The sequence below is a fragment of the Arvicanthis niloticus genome, chromosome 4 (assembly GCF_011762505.2).
Source record: "Arvicanthis niloticus isolate mArvNil1 chromosome 4, mArvNil1.pat.X, whole genome shotgun sequence".
Classification (NCBI taxonomy): domain Eukaryota; kingdom Metazoa; phylum Chordata; class Mammalia; order Rodentia; family Muridae; genus Arvicanthis; species Arvicanthis niloticus.
In genome coordinates, this window is record NC_047661.1 from 122,311,973 (window position 1) to 122,333,884 (window position 21,912).

The following is a 21,912-nucleotide window of genomic DNA, read 5'->3' on the forward strand; positions in this document are numbered from 1 at the left end:
GGTAAGACCGGAGGCAGGAAGCCATATTAAGTTAATATACCAGATTTGATAGGGATCTGAGGGCTGTAACCACCCTCAGAGAGACAGGTAGATCAGGGAGTGGTGAAAGATGCAGGATCCTTGGTACTTGGTAATTTTCCTCATACATACAAGGTGCGGTGGGACACCTGTTAGACATTTGGGCAACTGGGCAGACAGTAGGGCTGGTCACTGTAGCCTGGGACATTTGACCCCACTGGGTACAGATTGTAGACACTGTTCCTAGGGCCAAGGGAAGATAGATGGGTCAGGACAAGAGCGTGATGACACCAAATATACGCTGTGGGTGTTAGTCTGGGACAGGACAGTTTCCTTAGGGTTCATGTTGAGATGCTAATGACAAGACTGTTGTCACTGGGCTGTTCCCTAGCCTTCTCTGCTTGTTCGCTAGTCCCCAGGGCCTGGCTTGCTCCCAGACTGTTAGTCCAATATTCTTCCTGTCCCAGACCAAACCAAGACCTTATTCCAAAACTTTAATTTTTCAGATAGCTTTCAGATCATAATCCTATTGTATCAATAGATACGCTCCTCCATCCTAGGAAGCTATCCATTTGCATATGAGTGCCGGCGTTTTAAATGTTTTTATTAGGACAGATTAATTGCATATAATAACAGGTATCATTATGATATTTTCATATGAGTATATAACATGTCTTGATCATATCAAGGAGGATATTTTACAAGTAGATGTCATAGGATTGAATTATGTATGTTCTAAACACTCCCCAGATAATTTTAAATTTTTTTAAATGTGTATGGGTGTTTTGTCAGTATGTATGTCTGTGCACCACTCTCATGCCTCGTGCCTATGGAAAGCAGAAGGGGGTGTTGATCCCCTGAAACCGTAGTTACAGAGAGTTGGAAGCTGCCTTGTCAGAGTTAGGAACCAAACCTGGGTCTTCGGGAAGAGCAGCCAGTGCCCTTAACCCTTGAGCCATCTCTCATTATATAATTTTCATTCTGACTCAAAATTCCATTCTTTCTTTCTGCTTTTTGCAAACAAGAGTACGCATTTCTACACAAAGATAGAAACCATTTCCCATTTGGTTTTCATGTTGGTCCAGATAACACGTGACACAAACGTAGAGGCAGCTACCAATCTGCGTAGACTCTGCGGGCCTCCGCGCACGTGGTCTCTTTACCAGTCATGCCCAGCGCTCTTCCTCAGAGGAGCCAAGGACTCCATCTCATCTGAGTCCGAGGCATAACATCAAGCACTTTCATTGCCAAGTGCATCATCTGCCAGAGGCAAAACAACCTCGCAAAAGGCTCCTAAAGTACCTTTGTTCTGGCAAGAGTAATTAGAACCGCTGAGTAAGCAGGTTGATGGAGGGGGGGTTGGGGGGGACCCAACTGCTGTTCAGGAAGGAGAGACTGAGGCTCCCTGTCCCTGGAGGAAGGGCTCTGCTTATCCACCCTCAGCCCTCAGTGGCTCCTGCCTGTCAGTGGCTCTCTTAAAGGGTTGAAAACTGCTGTTCCCTCAGTATTCAAAGGTTGTCTTACACTTGGGCAAGTGTCTACAAGTATCAATAAGACTATTTATTTATTTATTCAGGCACTTGATCGTTGACTCATGAATAAATATTGATCCAGTGCCCGGTTTGTAATGATACTGTGTGGGAAAAAAACTGGGAATCTAAAAGTAAATTTGCACCATACGGTCTCAGTTCTTGATATATGCCTGGTCTAACTGAGAAAATAGACATGAACAAAAGTAATAACAGAAAACCCACATGCCTACAGCATTTTGGAGTTAATACAAAAGGTTCTGAATGGATAGGTTTTTGGCAGAACTTCTTTTTTCTGGCTTTGTTCTATTTACCTAGCTTTAAGTGAGCAAGTTTATTTTTAAGAAGTCACTGCCCTTCAGGCTGGGGAGATGGCTCAGTGGGTAAATGTTTGAACTCCCGAACCTTCATAGAAGCCAGACATGTGCTACAGCTGTCTGTGAGGGGCAGCACTTGTACAGGAGATGCAAGGAAGGAGCAAGAGAAGCTCCCAGTTGCTCACAGGCTATATATGATGTGGTGAGAAAATAACAAGCCAGATCCTGTCTCAAGCAAATTGGGTGATGAAGACCAACACCTGAGGCTGTCCTCTGACAGGAATCTCCACATACATCTGCATTCACACATTCACACACACTGACACACACACATATACACACACACAGACACACATGCACACACATATACACACACAGACACACATGCACACACATATACACACACACACTGCCCTACACATGTACACAGACACACACATACACACACACTGAAATGTACACACACACACATCCACACATACAGACACACATGCACACACTGATATACATGCAAACATATAGACACATACACTGACACATACACACATATGCACATACGTGCATACATACGAATATGCATACATGTGTGCATGTGCACATGCATACACACACATGCCCACACAAATGCACATGCAATCACACACACGTGCCTACAACCCCCCCCCCCACTACCGCTCTGGGATTCCTCAGTTACTTTCTGTAACTTAGATAACTCTGGTTTCTTAGTATTTCTGCACCCTTTCCCAGATCCAGGTTTCATTCTGGACATCTTTAAAGCCAATCAGTAGCCTCTAACACGTTTGACTTCACACAAGAAGTCTGTTCACCCCTACAACCCCTGAAGTAGGCGTTGTCCGTATTAATCCCCATGCAACACGTTAAATGGCTGGTGCACAGGTTGGTTAATAGAATTAGCATGGTTGGCACAGGGGAGCTGTGGAGCTGGGATTTGAACCCAGCGCTCCGGCTGTGGATGCACAGCTGTTGGTGTGTGATGCTGCCTTGCCCCTCTGTCAACTGCTCTGAGTATCCCCTATCACACCACAGTAGCCTTTCCTGGAAGAGTAAGAAGCATCCATCATTGCCATCCAGAAGGCACTGACTCAAAGCTGTGTGCCAAAGGGAAGACTCTTTCTCTCTCTGTCCTCAGGCTCCTCATCTACTGTTACCCAGATGAGAAATCAGGCTTACTGGAGTCTTACTGGAGTTTACCCAACTAGCAAAATGTCTATATCAGTAAAATCAGTAAAGTAGTCATTGTGCACATAGCAAACACGGGTGTTTCATGCAACCAGAGTATGTTTAGGAGGAAAATGTATGCTATTTTCCTGGAGAAAGGACACCCACAAAGCAAGAAAAGGGCTGATCAAGGTGTCCTCATTCCGCTGTTTAAACAGATGGGGAACATTCGACACAACCCAGAACAGAAAAAGCTATGGTGACAAAAGAATGAATGGAGCTTTAAAGGACTTGGCCGGAAGCCGGAAGTGGGTGACTCACTGCCACGATGCCGGTATTGAGAAGCTAAGGTCGAAGGTCATTGTGAATTTCAGGCCAGTCTTGGCTGTAGAGTGAGACTGTCTCAAAAAACAAAACTAAGGGGGAAACAAAACAAAACCAGGAGGAACCCAGTAACAGTGCAGGGACAAGAGAATGAGGGAGGAATGGGGTCAAAGTTCAATGTCCACCTTCCCTTTGGCCTGCTTTTTTTATCTCTTCCTCTCCTCCCTCTTCTTCTTTCTCTCTCTCTTTCTCATGAGTGTGTGTGTGAGTGTGTGTGTGTGTGTGTGTGTGTGTGTGTGTGTGTGCAGGTACGCATGCATCTATGTCCACAAATGTGGAGGCAGGGTGACAACTTCAGGTACAGTTCCTTAGGCATCATTTAAAACCTTGCCTTCTGAGACAGGTGAACTAAAGAGGCAAAGTCCCACTTTCATATTTACTTTCCAAGTTGGCGATTGACTATTATTAATCAGTTAATCGACCAACCCACAAGCAAAAATAATTGCAGAGAGCAGCAGAAGGCACCCAGTCAGAATGATATTGAAGAGACTGACCAGGGTGGACACTGCTTTCTGTAGAATGGAAGAAAGAGGGCCCTCTCCAATGGGTGGGGTAGGGGTTGAAAGAGGGAGAGGGACAGAGAGCGGAGGGAGAGGGAGGGGCGAAGAGAGCTTGTGTCTTTCTTCTTTACTTGAATCCTGAGCTATTAACATTAATATTGACTCGTTGGAAGAGTTTGATAAGGGTTTGTATTTATAAGGTAACTCCACAGTCTTCAGACAGCCGTGTTATCCTAAGGATTGAATCTGCATAATGGAATTGAGAAGGGCTAGGGGCTGAGGATCAGACCTAAGGCTCTACCAATGGGAGCCAGACCTCCAGCCCAAGTGGCTGTTTTTAAACTTTCAAGTTACCTAGTTAGATGACACTGCTATCCAAATAAGATATAAGCTGGATTCCTAATGGAAAATGAATAATAATTAATAAATTATTAATGTATTAATTAATATTAATTATTAAATGCACATGAGAGGAATGGGCCACACAGGGCAGCAGAACCAGAGAGGAGTGAAGGAACAAAGATTAAGACGGCAAGCCTACGTTCTGCCTCCTGCGTGGTGCACTGTCAGTTACAAGACTGATCGGGTATCACTGCCCTGTTCTTGAAATGGAACAGTGAGCTCTCGCTTGCATTGCTTTGTCCATTACAAAGTAAATTTGAACTCAAAGTCTTTAGAAGGCAAAGGTGGTGTCGCATTACATTTCCTTGAAGCAAATTCAGGTAAATACCAATTCTGATTGGCTTTGGGGAAAGTCAGATATGATCGGAAAGAAGATATTCAATAGAAGTTGAATGGTGCTTTGAATGGAGCCCTTGCCAAGCAAGAACTATAGATGTTTGTCATTTGGACTCTTAGCAACAGAAACCATTAAAACACAGGGACAGCAAGATGAGTTATTGGGGAAGCTGGTGGTTTAAGTGTGTTTGTGTGTCCCATGCCTACCTGGTCTACTTTCACCAAGTGGCTTGAAATAGAGAAGAGGGTGGCTATATTTTCCTGTATCCTAGCACCAGTGTCTAGATCTCAGATCAAACTCTAGAGCTGAGCTAGAAGGAGGGTTTGGTTTGGTTTGGATTTTAAGTAGTAATAATGACCATGAAGTATTTTGCCATCTTTCATGGGAGTCTCTAATAGTGCCTTAGCCCTAATTCCATACTCTCTCCATAAAGCAATGACTTGTTTGTCCTTGGTGTCCTTAACAATCCATGGCTGTGTCTGCAGTGGAGAATGTTTCCCTAAAATCTTTCAGTGTGGCTTACTGCTAACACTATCCTTCAGTGCTCCACTGGCTTAGTTTAACCGTTCAATTGCAGTTCTTAGCAAGTGTAGTTGCCTCCAGCCCTTTAGTACCTCAGAGCTTCCCAGTGAACAGGCAGGACAACAAGGCTTTTAGAGGAATAGGAACCACTGGGTGTGTGCAGCTTGTGTTAGTTACTTCTGCTGCTGTACTAGAACACCATGGCCAAAGATATTGAAGGAGAAAGTTTATTTGGGTTTATAATTTCACGGGAGAACCAATCATGATAGGGGAGGCATGACAGGACACGGACAGAGAGATGAGAGACCAAAGCTTGAACCAAATGCCGAAAGCAGAGCAAAAAGGAAGTTGAGTCAGGCTCTAAATGCTCAAAGCCTATCCCAGTGACATAGTTCCTTCAACAAAGCTTTGTGTCCTTTAAGTTCCTTCATCTCCCAAACACCACTGACTGGGAATCAAATGTTCAAACGCATGATGGTATTCGAATATTTCTCATCAAACCACAACAGGGCTGATGACCTCCAAACAGGAGATAAGACAAGAGATAGCACCCACACCGCAAGGTAAGGGATGCTTACTGTTGTAATACAGTAGGCAGGAAAAGTCAGACTTGTAGTCAGTAGGATCAAGGTATAAGTACGTGTGGGAATGCTTCTACTTAGAAGTCTTCAGTTACCTGGAAGATGGACTCTGTAACTGAAAAGATCCCAGCATCCTTCTCATGCATAATACCCAAGCCATTGGCATGTCCTGTCCACTTCCCAAGTTAATGCCCTTGTATTCAGATGGGAGCCACCATCACTGTGCTCTGGGGGCAGAGGGTCAGTGATCATTTGGGACCTTTGGGCTCAAGACACTGTCCAGGTCACTTTGTTTTCTATTGTTTGGGTTTTTTTTGCAGTAGTAGAGACTGAACCTGGAGACTTGCATGTGGCAGATATCTCCTGCTGAGCGACAGCCTCAGATATCTCCCCCTAGAGCTACAGTCCTAGATATCCTTGTACTTTTTGGTTTTTACATTTTATATTTTAGGACAAAGTCTGTTTGGCAAGTTGCCCAGGCTGGCCTTAAGTTTGTGATCCTCCTACCTCAGCCTCCCGAATAGTGAGGATTACAGGCCTATGCCACTAAGCCTACTCTGCCCCGGGTACATCCTGTGTTTAACCTTGTGACTTACATTACAACAAATACAAAGAAATGAGGATGAGTCTTCTAATAGCTGACACCCTGCTTTGTGTAATTGATCTGTATTGATCCTGTGTCGAAGGTTGCAGCATGATTTTACCTCTCGGTGACTCATGTCCTGGCTTTGCATTTTCCCGTTTAGTGAGCTATCCATAGACACAATGAAGAGGCAGCTGTGACCTCTGGCATCTCAGTCTGTGGGATCAATCTGACTTCGTTTGTTACGGTAGAAATCCAGCGTTTGATGATGTACTTATCCCCAGAATTGAAACAGAAATAGTTTTAGTGGAGATATATGATTTAAAACAAAGATGTGCTTGTTGGGAAAAACACACCAATGAAAAATGCATAGGAAGAAGTTAAAGCTGTTTGGATCATGCCAGCTAGAGATTACAGCATCTGCGAGGAACTTTACATAGCTGCTTTGAGAGCATTTATTTCTAAGTACACAAATACATAATCATGAATGCATAATTGATGAATCTGCTCATTTAATGAATTAATCAATTCACTTAAGCATAATATCTTCATACCATGCATAATGTTTTATGGTCTATTTTTATTTAAGTAATAAATTATAAGCATATGTCATAGCCATATTAATATTCTTCTTGACAGCTTATGTCACTGTTGGGATAAATCATAATTTATTCAATCAACATTCACTGATATGATACATTTTGTTAATTTAGCCTTATTTTTTAGATATTATTCACTTATCTTTTGAGAATTTCATACATCTATACAATACAGTTTGATCATATTTAATCCAAATCCAATCTCCCACTATGACCTATTTTTAACTATTGATTTGGGTTGATGGACTTGTTAGCTGAATTATATAAAGTTCATTGATTTCCAAAGGATTTTTTACAACTAAAAGGGAAAAAATCATCCAACAAAAACCTCCACTAGGGAAAAAAAAGAATCTGAGAAACTTAGAATGTTCACAGAATGATTCTGGTATCAAGAGTAACTAATTTTTTAGGTAAAATTCCTTTAAAAAACATCTTATTAGATATGTCAAATCTTAACTTGGTAAAATGAGTTAGTAGATGCTCATCAGGGTATCTCTGAGATCACACCTATTGATAAAGCTATAAACATTGCAAAGTGCTAAGCTATGTAATATAATGTATAGACACACACACACACACACACACACACACACACACACACACTGCTCATTAAGCTCTGGAGAAGCAATGTGACCTCCTAGTGCAATGCCCTCCAGAGGTCACCACTAATAAATAATAGATTCCTGTGAGTGATGTTTCCTTGGGCAGTGTGATGCACATGTAAGTATATGCCCTGTGTACACTCACCATATGGGCATCATATTAAGTAAGGTCACTCTTCCAAGGTGTGTGTACTGTATTATTTCAGAAAATGCCATGAAAGGCAAGCCAGTAAGAAGTGTCCTTCCATGGTCTCTGCTTCAGTTCCTGTCTCCAGGGTTTCTCCTTGAGTTCCTACCCTGACTTCCCTTCAAGAGGGATTATAAGCTGTGAGGTGAAGTGAACCCTTTCCTCCCCACATTGCTTTTGTCATGGGGCTTCGTCACAGCAACAGAAAGCTCACTAAGACAACACCCTTGTAGCATTTAGTAGACAGTCTTCTGTGCTACCTAGATATTCTGCTTGCCTCCTTGTCTTGGTCACCCAACAATTAGTACAGTTTTCAGAACTTAACCAGTGTCCGGTGTCAGTTAAGTGAATATTGAATGAACATCTGTTAGCATTCTGATGCCCATCAAGATGCCAGTCTTGACTGGATTTATGTGACAATCATCTCAAACTATAGCCAAAACTTCATCTGAAATTATGAGGAATAGCCATTTTGATCTTTCCCTTGATTAGTTAGAATATGGCTGAAGGAGACAGAAGGTTAAACTCACAGTTACTGAAGAGTCAGAAGGAACCTTTTGTTCCGTTCCAGCAATGCACAGGTGAAGAGATTCATAACAGAGAAATAGAGTCATAAATCAAAAATCATAGCAGCCAGGATCTGGGCTCCAGTCAAGATCTGGGATTTGTTTACTCCTAAGATAACAAGTATTTTTACACCAACTATTTGGCTGGGAGGCCCTAAGCTCTGGGCATCCCAGGCTGAATAAGATATCAAAATGATCTCTCTTCCTGTCAGTCTAGTAGGGCTTCCAGGTCTGAGCAGAAGCAGGGCAGACTGTGAAGAATTGTACACTTGAAGGTGCACGCTCATTAACAGTTTAATCATCTCCTCGAAGGTCATGTTGAAACCCAGTCACTGTGCTAGCGGCGTTATGAAGTCGGCCATTTAAGAGGGGACTGGGCCATGAGAGGAGAATGAAGGTCATGATCCCAGGAATGGGTTAATTGCGTTGACGGTAGGTTTGTGACAAGGTCACACTCTCTTGCCACGGTTTCATGAATGCTTGCTTGCTCCTCTGCCACACGATGACGTAGCGTGAAGCCATCACCGAATGCAGGTACTGCACTTAGTTTTCCCAACATATAAACTAAATAAACTTCTATTATTTATAATTTACCCGCTGCATGGCATTCTGTTATAGTGGCAGAGAGTGGTAGAAAATAACGCATGTGTACATGTGTGTGCACATGTGAACACACTGTAGAAGCCAAAGCACACTACCAGGTCTGCTTATAATTTATCTAAGAAGCACAGCAGCAGGAAGCAGCTTTTCTGGGCAGTCAGAACCAACATTTTGGAAGTGTTTTCCATGTCGGGCATTCGGGCATTCTCCATCTATCATCATACTAAATTCTAACCCTCCTCCTGTGCCTTATCACCTGCTCCTTCTATACCCCATATTTTATAGGCTGGGGAAAGAGCTGGGTTGCCCTTGCTCATAGACAGGATTTCATAGACAGGATTTCAACTGGAGCCTGCCGGATCTTAAGCATTTTTTCCTCTCTATGATGAGAATGGTAAACGTGTTTCTCTCAAGGAAAAAGGTTTTTTTTCTTTTCTTCTTTCTTTCTTTCTTTCTTTTCTTTTTCTTTTTTTTTTTTTTTTTTTTTTTTTTTTTTTTGTGATTGTTAGAAACTGCTAGAAGCATGATGCACTTATCTGGGCTCCAAGGCAAGCAGCATCATGAGTGATTAGCCAAGGTGACCATGGGTGTGAGGGGGGAAGTGGTACCTCTGTGATACAGTGCTTAGTTCCCCAGTTTCCTGCCTCTGTAAGGGAGTGTGGTTTTCATCCTCTCCCTCAGGGCCAATTTCTTCCTGTTTCATTCCTCTGGGCTTCAGTGGTACCTACCTGGGCCAACTTCCCATGTTATTCGAAAATGTGTACCCATCAAAAGACATCCTTTTTATGCCTCCCCCAGGACCCCATTCTGTGCTAAGAGCAGTCGGTGTCATAAAATATTTCATGCCTACAGTTGTAAAGATAACATTCTGGGTAAGGGGCCAAAGATGGCTTCTTGTTCCTGTGAGAAGCCCTTTTTAAATTTTTGGGGTAGTGAATCGGTGTCTGTCGGTGTTTATATTATACCAAACAGTTCCCTCCTGCTCATGCTCCAGGTGACCTTCCCCAGATGGTGGGAGGCCCTTGAAAGACTCGGGGTCCACACACAAGCTGTTAAAAGTGGAATCTAGAGGTAGAGACAGTGTTTGCTAACAAAGTTTATGATTTCCAGCTCTTGCCCCAAGTTAAAGACTAGAATTAGGCGCTGGCTGTGGCTCCAGCTGCCAAGCCTCTGCTCAGGCTGTGTTTTATAAGTGCTTGGCACAAAGAGATCCAACTTTCTGAAGCTGGCCACTAATTTAAAACAAGTGTCTAAAAAATATTTGTTAGACTCAGGAGCCTTGACAGTGGAAACAACAGTGTCAGATGAGTCTCTGTGGGCAGTGTCCCGGCTCAGCATCTGTTTAAAGCTGTTCAGATTAGCTGAAGTATACATATCACTCGTTTCAGACTTGGGGAAATCTATTTTTTCTTGGTTATTCGACTTTTAAAACTTTTTTTTTTTTTTTTTTTTTTTTTTTTGGTTTTTCAAGACAGGGTTTCTCTGTATAGCCCTGGCTGTCCTGGAACACACTCTGTAGACCAGGCTGGCCTCAAACTCAGAAATCCTCCTGCCTCTGCCTCCCAAGTGCTGGGACTAAAGGCGTGTGCCACCATTGCCGGGCTCTTTTAAAACTCTTATCAGTAAATGAATTTGAATTCCAATACAGACAATGGCTGGAAGCATCATTTTTAAACTGTGAACCATTTTCTTCAATACTGTAAGAACACTTTCCCCTAAGCATTCTGTTAATGTGTGCCATATACATTACAAGGCTGCAACACAAAACACCTATTTCCCTTGCATTTTTGCTTCGCTTTCATTTTATTTTGTAAATACGAAGACTGCTTTGCCAGAATGCGGGTCACCACCTGATTTTTATGTGGGGCTGTAATTTTCTATTTTAGTGAATCAGACAGCCCTGTGGCTTCCTAGGTTGGTATTATTGCTTTTCACTCTGTGGCTTTTTTCCTGGGCTAAAAACAAAGAATGACAGAGTGAACAGATTTAAAATATATCCTCCTGTTTGATGGAATTAGTAGCCCATGTGCCAGAGTGAGACCAGGCTGCGTGGCTGTTTTTGTCATTATGAGTGTTTTGTGAGCTACTCTCCTGTCAAAGTTTTGTTTGTTTGTTTGTTTGTTTTTAATTGCATGTGTAAAATTTTAAACAGATGAAAATATGGACACATGTCTAAGAGGCGGGAACAGGAGCATGAGTCCTGGAGATCAGGTTTTGGGCAACTGGAGATTCTAATCACATGCACATACTGTATCAGTTTGCTTATCTGTTGTGTGAACACCATCAGCCAGCACAGCCTGGGAAAGGAATGATTTATTCCGTCCTCCATGCTGCAGCCTGTCACCAAGAGACATAAGGCAGGAACTGAAGCAAAGACTGGGGACACCAATGGCTGGCTTGCCCTTCATGGCTTGTTCAGCTACCTTCTTATCCAAGCTAGGATGCCTGCCCAAAGATGGCACTGCCCACAGTAGTCTAGGCCCCTCTCCATTAATTGGCAATTTAAAAAAAAAAAAAAATGCCTCCCAGACATGGCCACAGGCCTTTCTGATCTGGTAGTTAGTTCTTCATGTGAGATACCCTCTTTCTAGACGACTCAGTGATCCTGTCAAATTGACAATTGAAGCCAATGTGACAGTTACCCACCCTCACCCCCCACCCTCAGGAATGCTAAAGCGTCTTAAATACATGAGTGAGGGCAATTTGCCTGCCTGGAGCATTGCTGTCCCTGGATGTCACCTCTAATGTGATGTGTCTTTAATTGGATGTTTTTGATAACTTTAAACCGAAGTCATCAAATTCTCATCTCGGTGCTTGGCATGAACATTCTACTGTGTGATTAAAAACTAACTTTGATAGCTCATCCTTTTTGATTTGTAAGTATGGCACTCAAGCTCGTTTATTTGATTATGAGCAGAAAGTTCATCTGTGGTCTAACTAGACAATTAGTGGGTCTCTACAACCCAAAGAGCACAAAACGCCATTAAGAAATAACCGTGCGTGATTAGTACAACTGACCTGTCGCTTGGCAATAAAGGCAATTAGGCTTCTCACTCAAATGTTGGCATCATGAGGACAGCCACTTCCAGTGTCTGCTGTGGTAGGCACTTACTTAGTAGATATTTATTGACAGAACGGCATATAGCTTCAATTGCAGCCTGCAGCTGATGGCTCCCAAGTCAACATTGTTACCCATTGCTCTCAGAGTCGCAACTTTGTTTCCAGCTGCTCTGTACATGTTAAAAAGTCACACACACACACACACACACACACACTAAGTGCCTATAACTGAACAACTGTTTTCTCCACCCCACCCCCCAGAGCCCTCCTCAGTTTCCTGTGCTCGGCAATCCCAGACACATGCTTCCCAGCTCTTCTTACTGGACCCTCAGTGCCTAGATCCAAGAAGGCAACATGTCTTCTAGTTCTGTCTCTCCCTCTCGCCCTCAAACACATCTGCCATCCATCTAAACCTTTTTAGATCCTGGTCAGTTGTTCACCTGGACTTCTGCCAGTCTTCAGAAGCCTTGGTCAGGCTGGTGGTTCTCATGGCTTACCATGCCCAAGCACTCCCAGGGGAACTGGTTAAGCTGAGAAACACCTAGCTCACATCTCATTTTCATTTGGTAGCAACTGACATGGTAAGTGGATTCCCCTCCCGAGCTAACCCTGATTCAATTGGGAGCAGACTCACCTCCTCCTGTCTATCTGAGAAAGTAGATAAAGCGAGGCTAAAAAAATGTAAGACTTTTAAGAGTCAATCGTATCAAAAAGCTACCTTGTATCGGTAGTTTCCAGAATGTGTTCAGTGGGCCAGCCTAGGGTGGAAATGTGTGTATGTGGGTTGGGGTTTTCTTGTCACTATAACCAGCTACCAAACAGAAGCAACATAACAGAGGCCTTAGAGAGGAGTCTAGTCCATCATAGTCAGGACTATATAAGTATGTTGTTTAGTCTGTGTTGGTGAGAAGATGGGCAGATAAGAAACGGGGTGGGATATGAAGGAGACAGGTGCATTATACCTCCAGGCATCCATCTCCCAAATGACCTACTCCCTTCAATGAAGCCTCGACTTCCAAATGTTCCACAGCCTGGCAAAACAGCGCCACCAGCTGGGGGAACGAGTGTGGAAAAGCCTGACACCCGGGGGAACAGATTCAAAGCATAACTGTATGGTGATGAGGATAAGAAGCCTGTGGGATAAGAATGAGAACAAATTCACTGTGTGTAGCTTAACCAGTACTCCCTCTCCCGTGCTTTCCTTAGTGAGAAAAAAACCCTGACTAAAAATCCGGATGAGAAAGTTCCTTTAGGAAACATATTCTTCCACTTTTAAAAAGTGATTTGAAAACCACTAATATAGAAAAGTAGGTTTTCGAGTTTAGTTTTAAATTGGGATCAGTAATAAGAAACGCTATAGCTTCCAAATCCCAGCCCAGCACACACACACACACACACACACACACACACACACACACACACGTATGACTGAAGCATGTTTTATGAAACAAATACACTTTTACTGTACTTTAACCATGCTGGTGCTTTCTGCTCAGTTCACTTTTCTTCTCAGTGCTGGCTGTGAACTACTAAATTGACCTCACAATCCATTGGGCTGCTACAGAAACAGAGAAACCTTTGACCTAGTCTTCCTTATTGGTGTTCCTTTACGAACCATACAAAGAAATGTTTTCTTAATCCTCTCAAGAAGGGCACATAACTCGCGCCATTTCAGATGCTTGGGAGACAAGCTAATTCATCATCTAGAATGGATGTCTGAGGGCATCCTCGCTTATTTCTCTGGGTGAAGTTGTTGCAGAAGGCATCTAGAGGCCTCTGCACAGTCATTCCTGACCTTCAGTACCCAGCTCAACGGAATGTTTCTTCCTCCGAGCTCTTCTCCGAGAGCTGCTGGAGTCATAGGGCCTGGTTTCCATTCCTGCCAAGTCCTGAGAGGCAGGGGCGCACACTGTCAGCAATGGCAGGTGATGGCAGCCGGCTAGCATAGTGCCTGGCCACGTGACTCTTCATAGCCTTCAGTCAGGTTCATCTGACTTATCTCCTTTGCTGCGGAATGTGGAGCTTCATGCTAAGGATAACAAAGATGTCTAAGGTAAAGCTTGCTCGCTTAGGGGACTTATGAAAGGCCTGGAGATAAGGGCTGTGCATTAAAAAAATCACCTTAAATAATGCACAATGCTAAGAGCCTGTGCAGGGGAATGGGCCTTCCTTCCAGGGCTCAAGCTCAAGTACTCAAAATACCAAAGTTCATCACCTAGGAGACTAAGATAGTGAACTTGTATGGCTGAGCTTTAAATGGGAAGCATCTAAAGCTCTAAGCACTCTGCCTCGCCAAGAGCCCTGGGGGACGTGATAATAAGGACAGGAGCAGGCAGAGAACCCAGAGGCATGTGGATGTTGCAGTAGATGGTACTCGAGGAACTGAAAGAAAGGACTGATCACTGTGGGTGATGGATGGCAGCTAAGTTTGGAAAGAAAACCAGACCTCAGATTAAAAGGATGGGAAGGAATTTCTGGCAAAGCAAAAACAAAGAGCTGATGGTGCCCAGAGGAGGACCGTGTGTGTCTTGCCTGTAGACTTGTTTTGAGGCTAGGGTTTGTGGGCTGATTTATACATGTGACCTTGAGCATTTTTCCAAATCTATGGTAAAGAATTTGATCTCTAAAGATATGTCTTTCTCATTTTAAAGGATTCTGCCTCTTTCCCCTTTTAAATATGGAGTCTGTGATTTTGTCATCCAGGTCAGATTGTTTGAATCATTTTGGGTCAGTTTAGAGATAGTTTACAAAGTGGGTTGTATTTTATACCCACCCAGGGAATCTATGAGTCCTACACACTTCCAGAGATGCTGATATTAGGTCCACCGGGGGACTAGAAGGTAAATTATTAAATTTTTCTCTTACTAGGATGGGGGGATTGCTCAGTAGGTAATGCATTTGCTTTGTAAGCATACAGACCTGAATTTGATCATCAGAATCTGTGTAAAAAAAGAACCGGAATGTAGTGGTGTAAAACCACAGTCTCAGCAGTGGGTAGGGCAGTGGTGTGTGAATATTATCTCACTGGTGGGTGGATTAAAAGGCACATCCCTGGCACTTGCTGGCTAGCAGAACTAACCCATTTGATGAGTATCAATCTCACAAGAGAGTATCTCAAAAACATAAGGTGGACAACATGTAAACATAGCATCCAAGTTTGTCTATAAGTGCACACAAGTAAATGTGCACTCCCACACATTTACACCTTCACACACATGCACATGAGTTCCCTTGTAATTCAGATGACTAGCTAACATGGGAAACTAACAGTTTAGAGAATTCACCTTGATCAGTTTTTAGGCAAGGAACTGCCTAAAACAAGCCAAATTTGAATTTTATAATGTGTTGAATCTAATAGTTACATAGAATTTGGCAATTTCATACATGAAATAAGTTCAGAAGAAATTTATCCTATCTTTATTTTTAACATTAAAATCTCCCAGTATGCATCCTAGAATGATGTAGACAAAAGGACATATGTGGCCCAACGAGACTCAACCTGCACATAGAGGTTTCTCTTAAATCGTCCCATTTGCTTGAAGCCTTACATCCAAATCTTAGCTCTTTGTCCAGCTCCATCTGCTCCACGTGACCTCCTGGAACACCCCAGGCAAGCCCATGCTTATCTCGTCTGTGTGATCAACATGCAGGTTTTAGAAGACACTTGACCCATCATGTCTTCTAATCTTCTCCAAGAAAAGCATTCCTAATCTCTTCCACTCGTCCCCAGATAGGCACCAGTGGACTGATGCCCATTGGTTAATACTGATTCTATTGTTAGTTTCCACCTAACAATGGAATAGGTAGTTCCAAACAATAATTGTTTATGCATTGAAAATTCTATCACACACACATACAGAGAGAGAGAGAGAGAGAGAGAGAGAGAGAGAGAGAGAGAGAGAGAACATTCCTTTAAGTTTTTTTTCTAGAATTTATAAAAAGTTGATAAGAGGCTGACTGGACTGAGCTGGACCACTCCCAGGATATCTTTCCTCTCCCAACCCCTACTCACTTTACTTGAGACAGAGTCTCATGTGTCCCAATTTTCCCTTAAAACTCTATGCAACTAACAATGAACTTAAACTTCTGATCCTCCTGCCTCCACTTCTCCAAGTGCACTACCACTTGGTTTATTTGGTGGTAGCAATGGGAAGAACCCATAGCTTCATGCATGCTAGGTAAATTCCCAGCCATATCTTAGCCCTTTCCTCCCATTTTTAAGGGTCAATACAGTTGGCCACACACATCCACTATTTCCCACATTTTTAAAAAGAATTTTCTACTATTACATATTTCCAGGGCCCAAACTATTCCTGACATGTCATTTAAAATATTTTGAGAGCGTGACGTCACACACAACGGCACCTGTTCTGTGCGGATGAGGACCTGGACTTCAGGTTGGGGTCTTCCGTTATCCCAGTTAACGTGTAGGATATGGGCCTCAGCATGAAATGCCTGTAGGTCATCGGCCTTCCTCGGTGCCCCCACCCCTGCCACCGGGCTTAGCTTGTGCTTTCAGAGGAGACTTGTCTTTCATTGTTCACTGGAAACAATGTAAACAGAAGATCAGGATGATTATTTTTCCTTTACCCTATGGCCAGCTTTACTTCTTCTCTTTGTCCATCTGGTCTACCTTAACCTTCCATTCTCTCCCTTTCCTACTAGAAAATCTCCCTGTTGCACATCTGGAACTGACTTGGATGCTGCTCCACAGTCAGATATGACATCATAGAGCCTCAGAATCCTGGAGCAGCACACTTCTCTTCCTTCCTTCCCTTTGCAGAAAAACACATTCTGACTCACTGCCGGGCGGTCAGCCTAGCAAGAGGACAGGTGCAAGGTCTTGCCAGTTATCAACTAAGTGCTGCCTTTCAGCACATCACCTGGCAGTGGGCCTCAGGGCTAAAATGAAAAATTGTATTAGGGCTGTTTCCGAGAAATGCACTGAAAAATTAAGTGTTTAATTCATTAAAAATTAATAAAACAGTACTGACATATAATTAGGGCTCAATGAAAAGTGCCACATTACTGCTGAATAAACTAAACTATTTGAAAAAGAGAAAGTGAAAATGTGTGTGTGTGTGTGTGTGTGTGTGTGTGTGTGAATTAACAAGTTACGACAAGTAAGGCACCAACTTAAAGGTTTATATGTAGTGTTTTTGTTACCTGATTGACTAACACAGACGAATGTGCTGAGTGAGAAATAGAGCTTTCAAGATTTAAACACACACACTTTCTCACACTCACAAAACACACATACACATACACTCGCACAAACACAACACACACAGACACACACACACTTTCCCACACTCACACAAAAACACACACTCACACAGGCACATACACTCACACAAACACACAACACACACACTCACCACATACACACACACACCCTATCTGAAAACTTCCTTCTTTCTTATTGAGGTCTTTTCTCTTTCCTTCAGCTCCATTGCCCGTCTCATTGGCTTGGAAGTTCCATGTTTATTAAATGTTACTGTGTGTTTAACAAAGTCTAAAGCAGCAGCTGTTTTTTTTTTCTTTCCTCTCATTATTTTCCTTTCTTCTCATTCCTTTTCCTTTCTCCCCAAGGACACTAGAACCTTCCCACTACAGTTTTTTGTTTGTTTGTTTGTTTTATTTTGTTTGCAATTGAGCAATTTTATACAGAAAAGATTCTTCCATCAATGTTGGCAGCCTCCGCTTCTGATGTCTGGATTGTTTAGCTCTTGTGTCTTGACAACATTGCAACCCTCTTTAAGAAACAGCAACAAAAATAAAATTTGTTATGGAAAATACAGACCACTGGTGCTGGAAAGAGCCTCAAAGAGATTCAAACTATCGCTTTTCAAAGACCTCACTAAGCCTAGCAATAAGAAATATGCCCTGGGGTGCGGAGAGATGGCTCGGTGGTTAAGAGGCCATGCTGCTGTTGCTGAGGACATGAGTTCAGTTCCCAGCACTGACTATAGGTAGCTCACAGCCACCTATGACTCCAGCTCCAGGTCTGATGTGCTGGATACCTGCATTGGCACCCACATTCCCATACATATACCCAGACAAACACACTTCATTAAAGACGATAAAAATAAATCTTTTTAAAGATAGGGATCAGTTGCCAGTATACCCATATGTGATATATAAAGTTAAATAAAAATTAAATAAACTGGTCTGTGTAATAAACTGAATCAGTCCATCCTATTCTACCCTCTTTTTGGTTTTTCGAGACAGGGTTTCTCTGTGTAGCCCTGGCTGTCCTGGAACTCACTCTGTAGACCAGGCTGGCCTCGAACTCAGAAATCCGCCTGCCTCTGCCTCCCAAGTGCTGGGATTAAAGGCGTGCACCACTACCACCCGGCTTACCCTCTTTTTATTAAAAAAAAAGAAAAAAAAAAGAAAGTATATATGGTCCAAGCCAAATAACTGACTGCACACCCACCAAAGAATTTGTGTCACAGTGTAAATATCCAGAAGTGCCATGCAGTCTCTGATGTGCAGTGGAGGAAGCCCTGCCCCTACGTTGTGGCTTGGATCTGCAGGAGCTGTACAATAAGTGCATGGAGACCCCATCCTCTCTGAAATTCTCATCCAGTTCTTCACCCATGTGTTAGTCAGGTCAGAAAAACAAACACAAACAAACAAACAAACAAACCAAACAAGTATAATGGGGAAAGCAGTAGGCTTTGGTGATGTGTAATTATAAATGAGAAAACTGACCTCTACTGTTATCTCTTACATGTCTAACTTCAGTCTAAGCAAAGCCCCAGCTCAGAAGCACGAACACAGTAGTATTTCAAACTGTTTCTCATCAACTCTGATCCTCACATACAACCAGGCTTATGTGATCAGCAAGAAGAAAACTGCCCAGAGATAGTTCTAGCCAATGAGAGTAACTAGTTGTTGACATGGTTTCATAGACTTGGTGCATTCTGTTTTCCATGGTAGCTGGTAGCTCCCTGACACTGTCTCGCACAGCCCCAAGCATGTGGTAAGCTTGAGATGAATGTTTCTTGACTTGTAAGCAATGGCATCATAAGACCACTGAAAAAGAACCGCATCGTGGTAAAGAGATGGGTACCATCACAGTGAAGAATACCATCTATGGAGGAAGAGCATCTGTCCAAAATTAGAAGTCTCCCCAAACCTATTTATCATGGGCAAAGTACATAACTTCTTCTCTGCTACCAGTTTCATAGCATGATCCTAAAAGTTAATCAAGAAATACATTTCTCCCACCAGGCCTGACTCATAATCAGCATAGAAAAGGTAGCTGCTGGCTGTTGCCCCAGGCTATGTTAACTAGGCAACATAACACTGAACCTGTTTCAACATTACTGAGCTGAGAGGTAAGGTCAGTGCGATCCAGTTACTAGTGGATGGTGTTCGTGGTCTACCATACTCTACAAAACACATTTCTGTCTATCACACCACGAGAGAATTGTTTCTTACAAAACCAATGGAGATCGCAGCGAGTGATTAAGTAAACAGCCTGTGAACATGTCACAGAGAACAGTGTGTGCTTGTGATAGATGGAACTTCTGACTTAATTCAAGTCTGAAGATAATGCTGTAGGGGCCATGGCTGCTTGCCCCTGACAATACCCATTGTACAATGCCATTTGGTGGTGGGGGTGACTCGGGGGAGTTGTGTGTGGGGTGCATTAGTCATTGCCAGAATTTTCAAGGAAGTATTTAGTAAGTCTGAAGTCGGGAACAACAGGATGGGTAAGAATAAGTGTTCTGGGGCTCTGCACACAGATGCTAGGAATGGAGCTGCGGTCTCCTCTCTGTCCAAATGTGAACAACTACCGCAGCCTTCTAAAGTGGTTCGCTGCTGGGGCTCACGTATGTAGAACACCTTCTAATTACTTTATAAAGGTTAGCTTTTATCAATAATGAGGCCTGGTGGAGTAGATGACTAACGCCCTGGGTGACCAAAGGGGGTTCTGTCCACTCACCTCTAACCTTCTACTGAAGGAGGTAAGTTCCCCATAGCCTGTGACAAAACACAAAAGAAGGGGACAGAAACCCCAGTCAGCATGCGAAGGTCTGAGCAGCCCCTATTTCTTCGTCTCTTCCCCGCAGGCGCCTTCGTGGTGTGCTGGACCCCGGGTTTAGTGGTGCTGCTGCTAGACGGCCTGAACTGCAAGCAGTGCAACGTGCAGCACGTGAAGCGCTGGTTCCTGCTGCTGGCCCTGCTCAACTCCGTCATGAACCCCATCATCTACTCGTACAAGGACGAGGACATGTACAACACCATGCGGAAGATGATCTGCTGTGCCTCGCAGGATAGCAACATTGAGCGGCGCCCCTCCCGCATCCCCTCTACCATCCACAGCAGGAGCGACACGGGCAGCCAGTACCTGGAGGACAGCATCAGCCAGGGCCAGGTGTGCAATAAAAACAGCTCCTAAGCCAAGGACGCCTCCGCCCTCTTCCCCTGGGGAAAGAGCTGTAAAGAATCCTCACCTGTCTCACTAAGCACATAGACAGGGTTGTTTGAGGGCTCCATGAATCACTGCTGGGGCTTTTAAGTTTTCATTGTCAAGGAAGATAAGATACTGCGTTTAGTAAAAGTGCACAGAAAAGGGAGAGATGAACAGTGGGTTCCTGCTTGTTGTCAGCGAACCTCTCCGAACATCCTCCAGCTCTCGCGCAAGGCATGCTGGGCTCTGCCACCATCTTGCCGCCATTGTCTCTGTGTTTTCAAAGATGGTGTTGAAGGTCCTAGGTCAAAGGAAGTAGTAAATAATGGTACCTGAGCCTCCTTGTGTAGCTGCTAGACTCTGTAGTTCTTTCAGCACGGATTTAAAATGTTCAGGAAATATTTTAGCAGTGGACTTTGACTTCCCCAGAGAAGCCATGGCCAGGAGCTAGATGGGCAGCTCTATAGTAAGTAAGTGATATTGACCGGCAGGCTGAACCTCTTCAAAGAGCAACAGTATGGGCATGATTAGATCCTCAGTCTTGGTTATCTGGATACCACTGAGGGGCTTGCTGGATCCCATGTGCATAATAATTGCACGTCAAGTATTTTAACCAAAGCTGCCAGCTTTCTTTATCTTACATGTGGACTGAATTTTGATCTTGTGTTTTTCTCCTTTAAAGACCTATGAAAGGCAGATCAGTTAAAAACAAAAATAGTGTTTCATACACACAGGCTACTGACAAGTGTTTTCTATGTAAGACATTTAGAGTACATTCTGACTTAAAGTAAGAATAAAGAACTTCAAGGTAGGTACTATAGTATTTATGTAGTTTGCAAACGTTTACATGTTCTGGCTCTCTCTTTCTCTCTCTGCTGTTGTGATGTAGCATTTATGTGCACAAACTACTTGTAATAAAAGATTTTAAGAAGCTATGCTTTGAGATATAATGGCCTAAAATATAGAGCATTATGATTTGAAGTCTTAGATCTCACATGCTTGATGCAGTAGGTAGGTGTACCTACCTTATGTGAAATCTACCTATAAAATAAAAATTTTAAAGGACCTGTTACCACTTGATGAGGTCCATTATCGCTTTCTATATTATCTAAGCAAAAATACAGCTTGTGGTAACTGTGACTCACACTTCTATTGTAGAAGAGAAATCAAACTTGCCATGAAGTGCATACTCTCAGTGTTTTATGTGAGCATTCCGAATCTCCAGCTGGCCAAAGGGTGGAGAATGGAAATTGAATTCCAGTCCCTGAATAGCTACTAAGGGATCTTTAAAGGTTTTATTTCGAGGCAAGAACCATTTTTAGTGCCCTGCATCTGAGTGTCATATTCAGAATGGAGTCTGGAGGGGATCCAAAAATGTGGAAACACAGGGTGGAAATATATAGCTTTTGTTTTTATGCTCACACACATCTTGAGAACTGCACAAGAATAGGGAGTTCATGTATATTTGGAAATGATGGTTGGAGGGGTTACAGAGTTCACAGAGACCACTCAGAAAAGCCA

The 21,912-nt window shown here is 43.1% G+C and overlaps 1 protein-coding gene across 1 annotated transcript in view; it reads left to right on the top strand.

Annotated features, from left to right (window-relative positions):
* Positions 1-21,464, top strand: part of Lpar3 (lysophosphatidic acid receptor 3) — a 68,551-nt gene extending 47,087 nt beyond the window's left edge. Inside the window, exon 3 of the mRNA XM_034500597.2 lies at positions 20,051-21,464. Within this exon, the coding sequence (XP_034356488.1) occupies positions 20,051-20,379 (329 nt within the window). The 3' untranslated portion in view covers positions 20,380-21,464. The remainder of the gene's footprint in view (positions 1-20,050) is intronic.
* Positions 21,465-21,912: the final 448 nt, after the last annotated feature.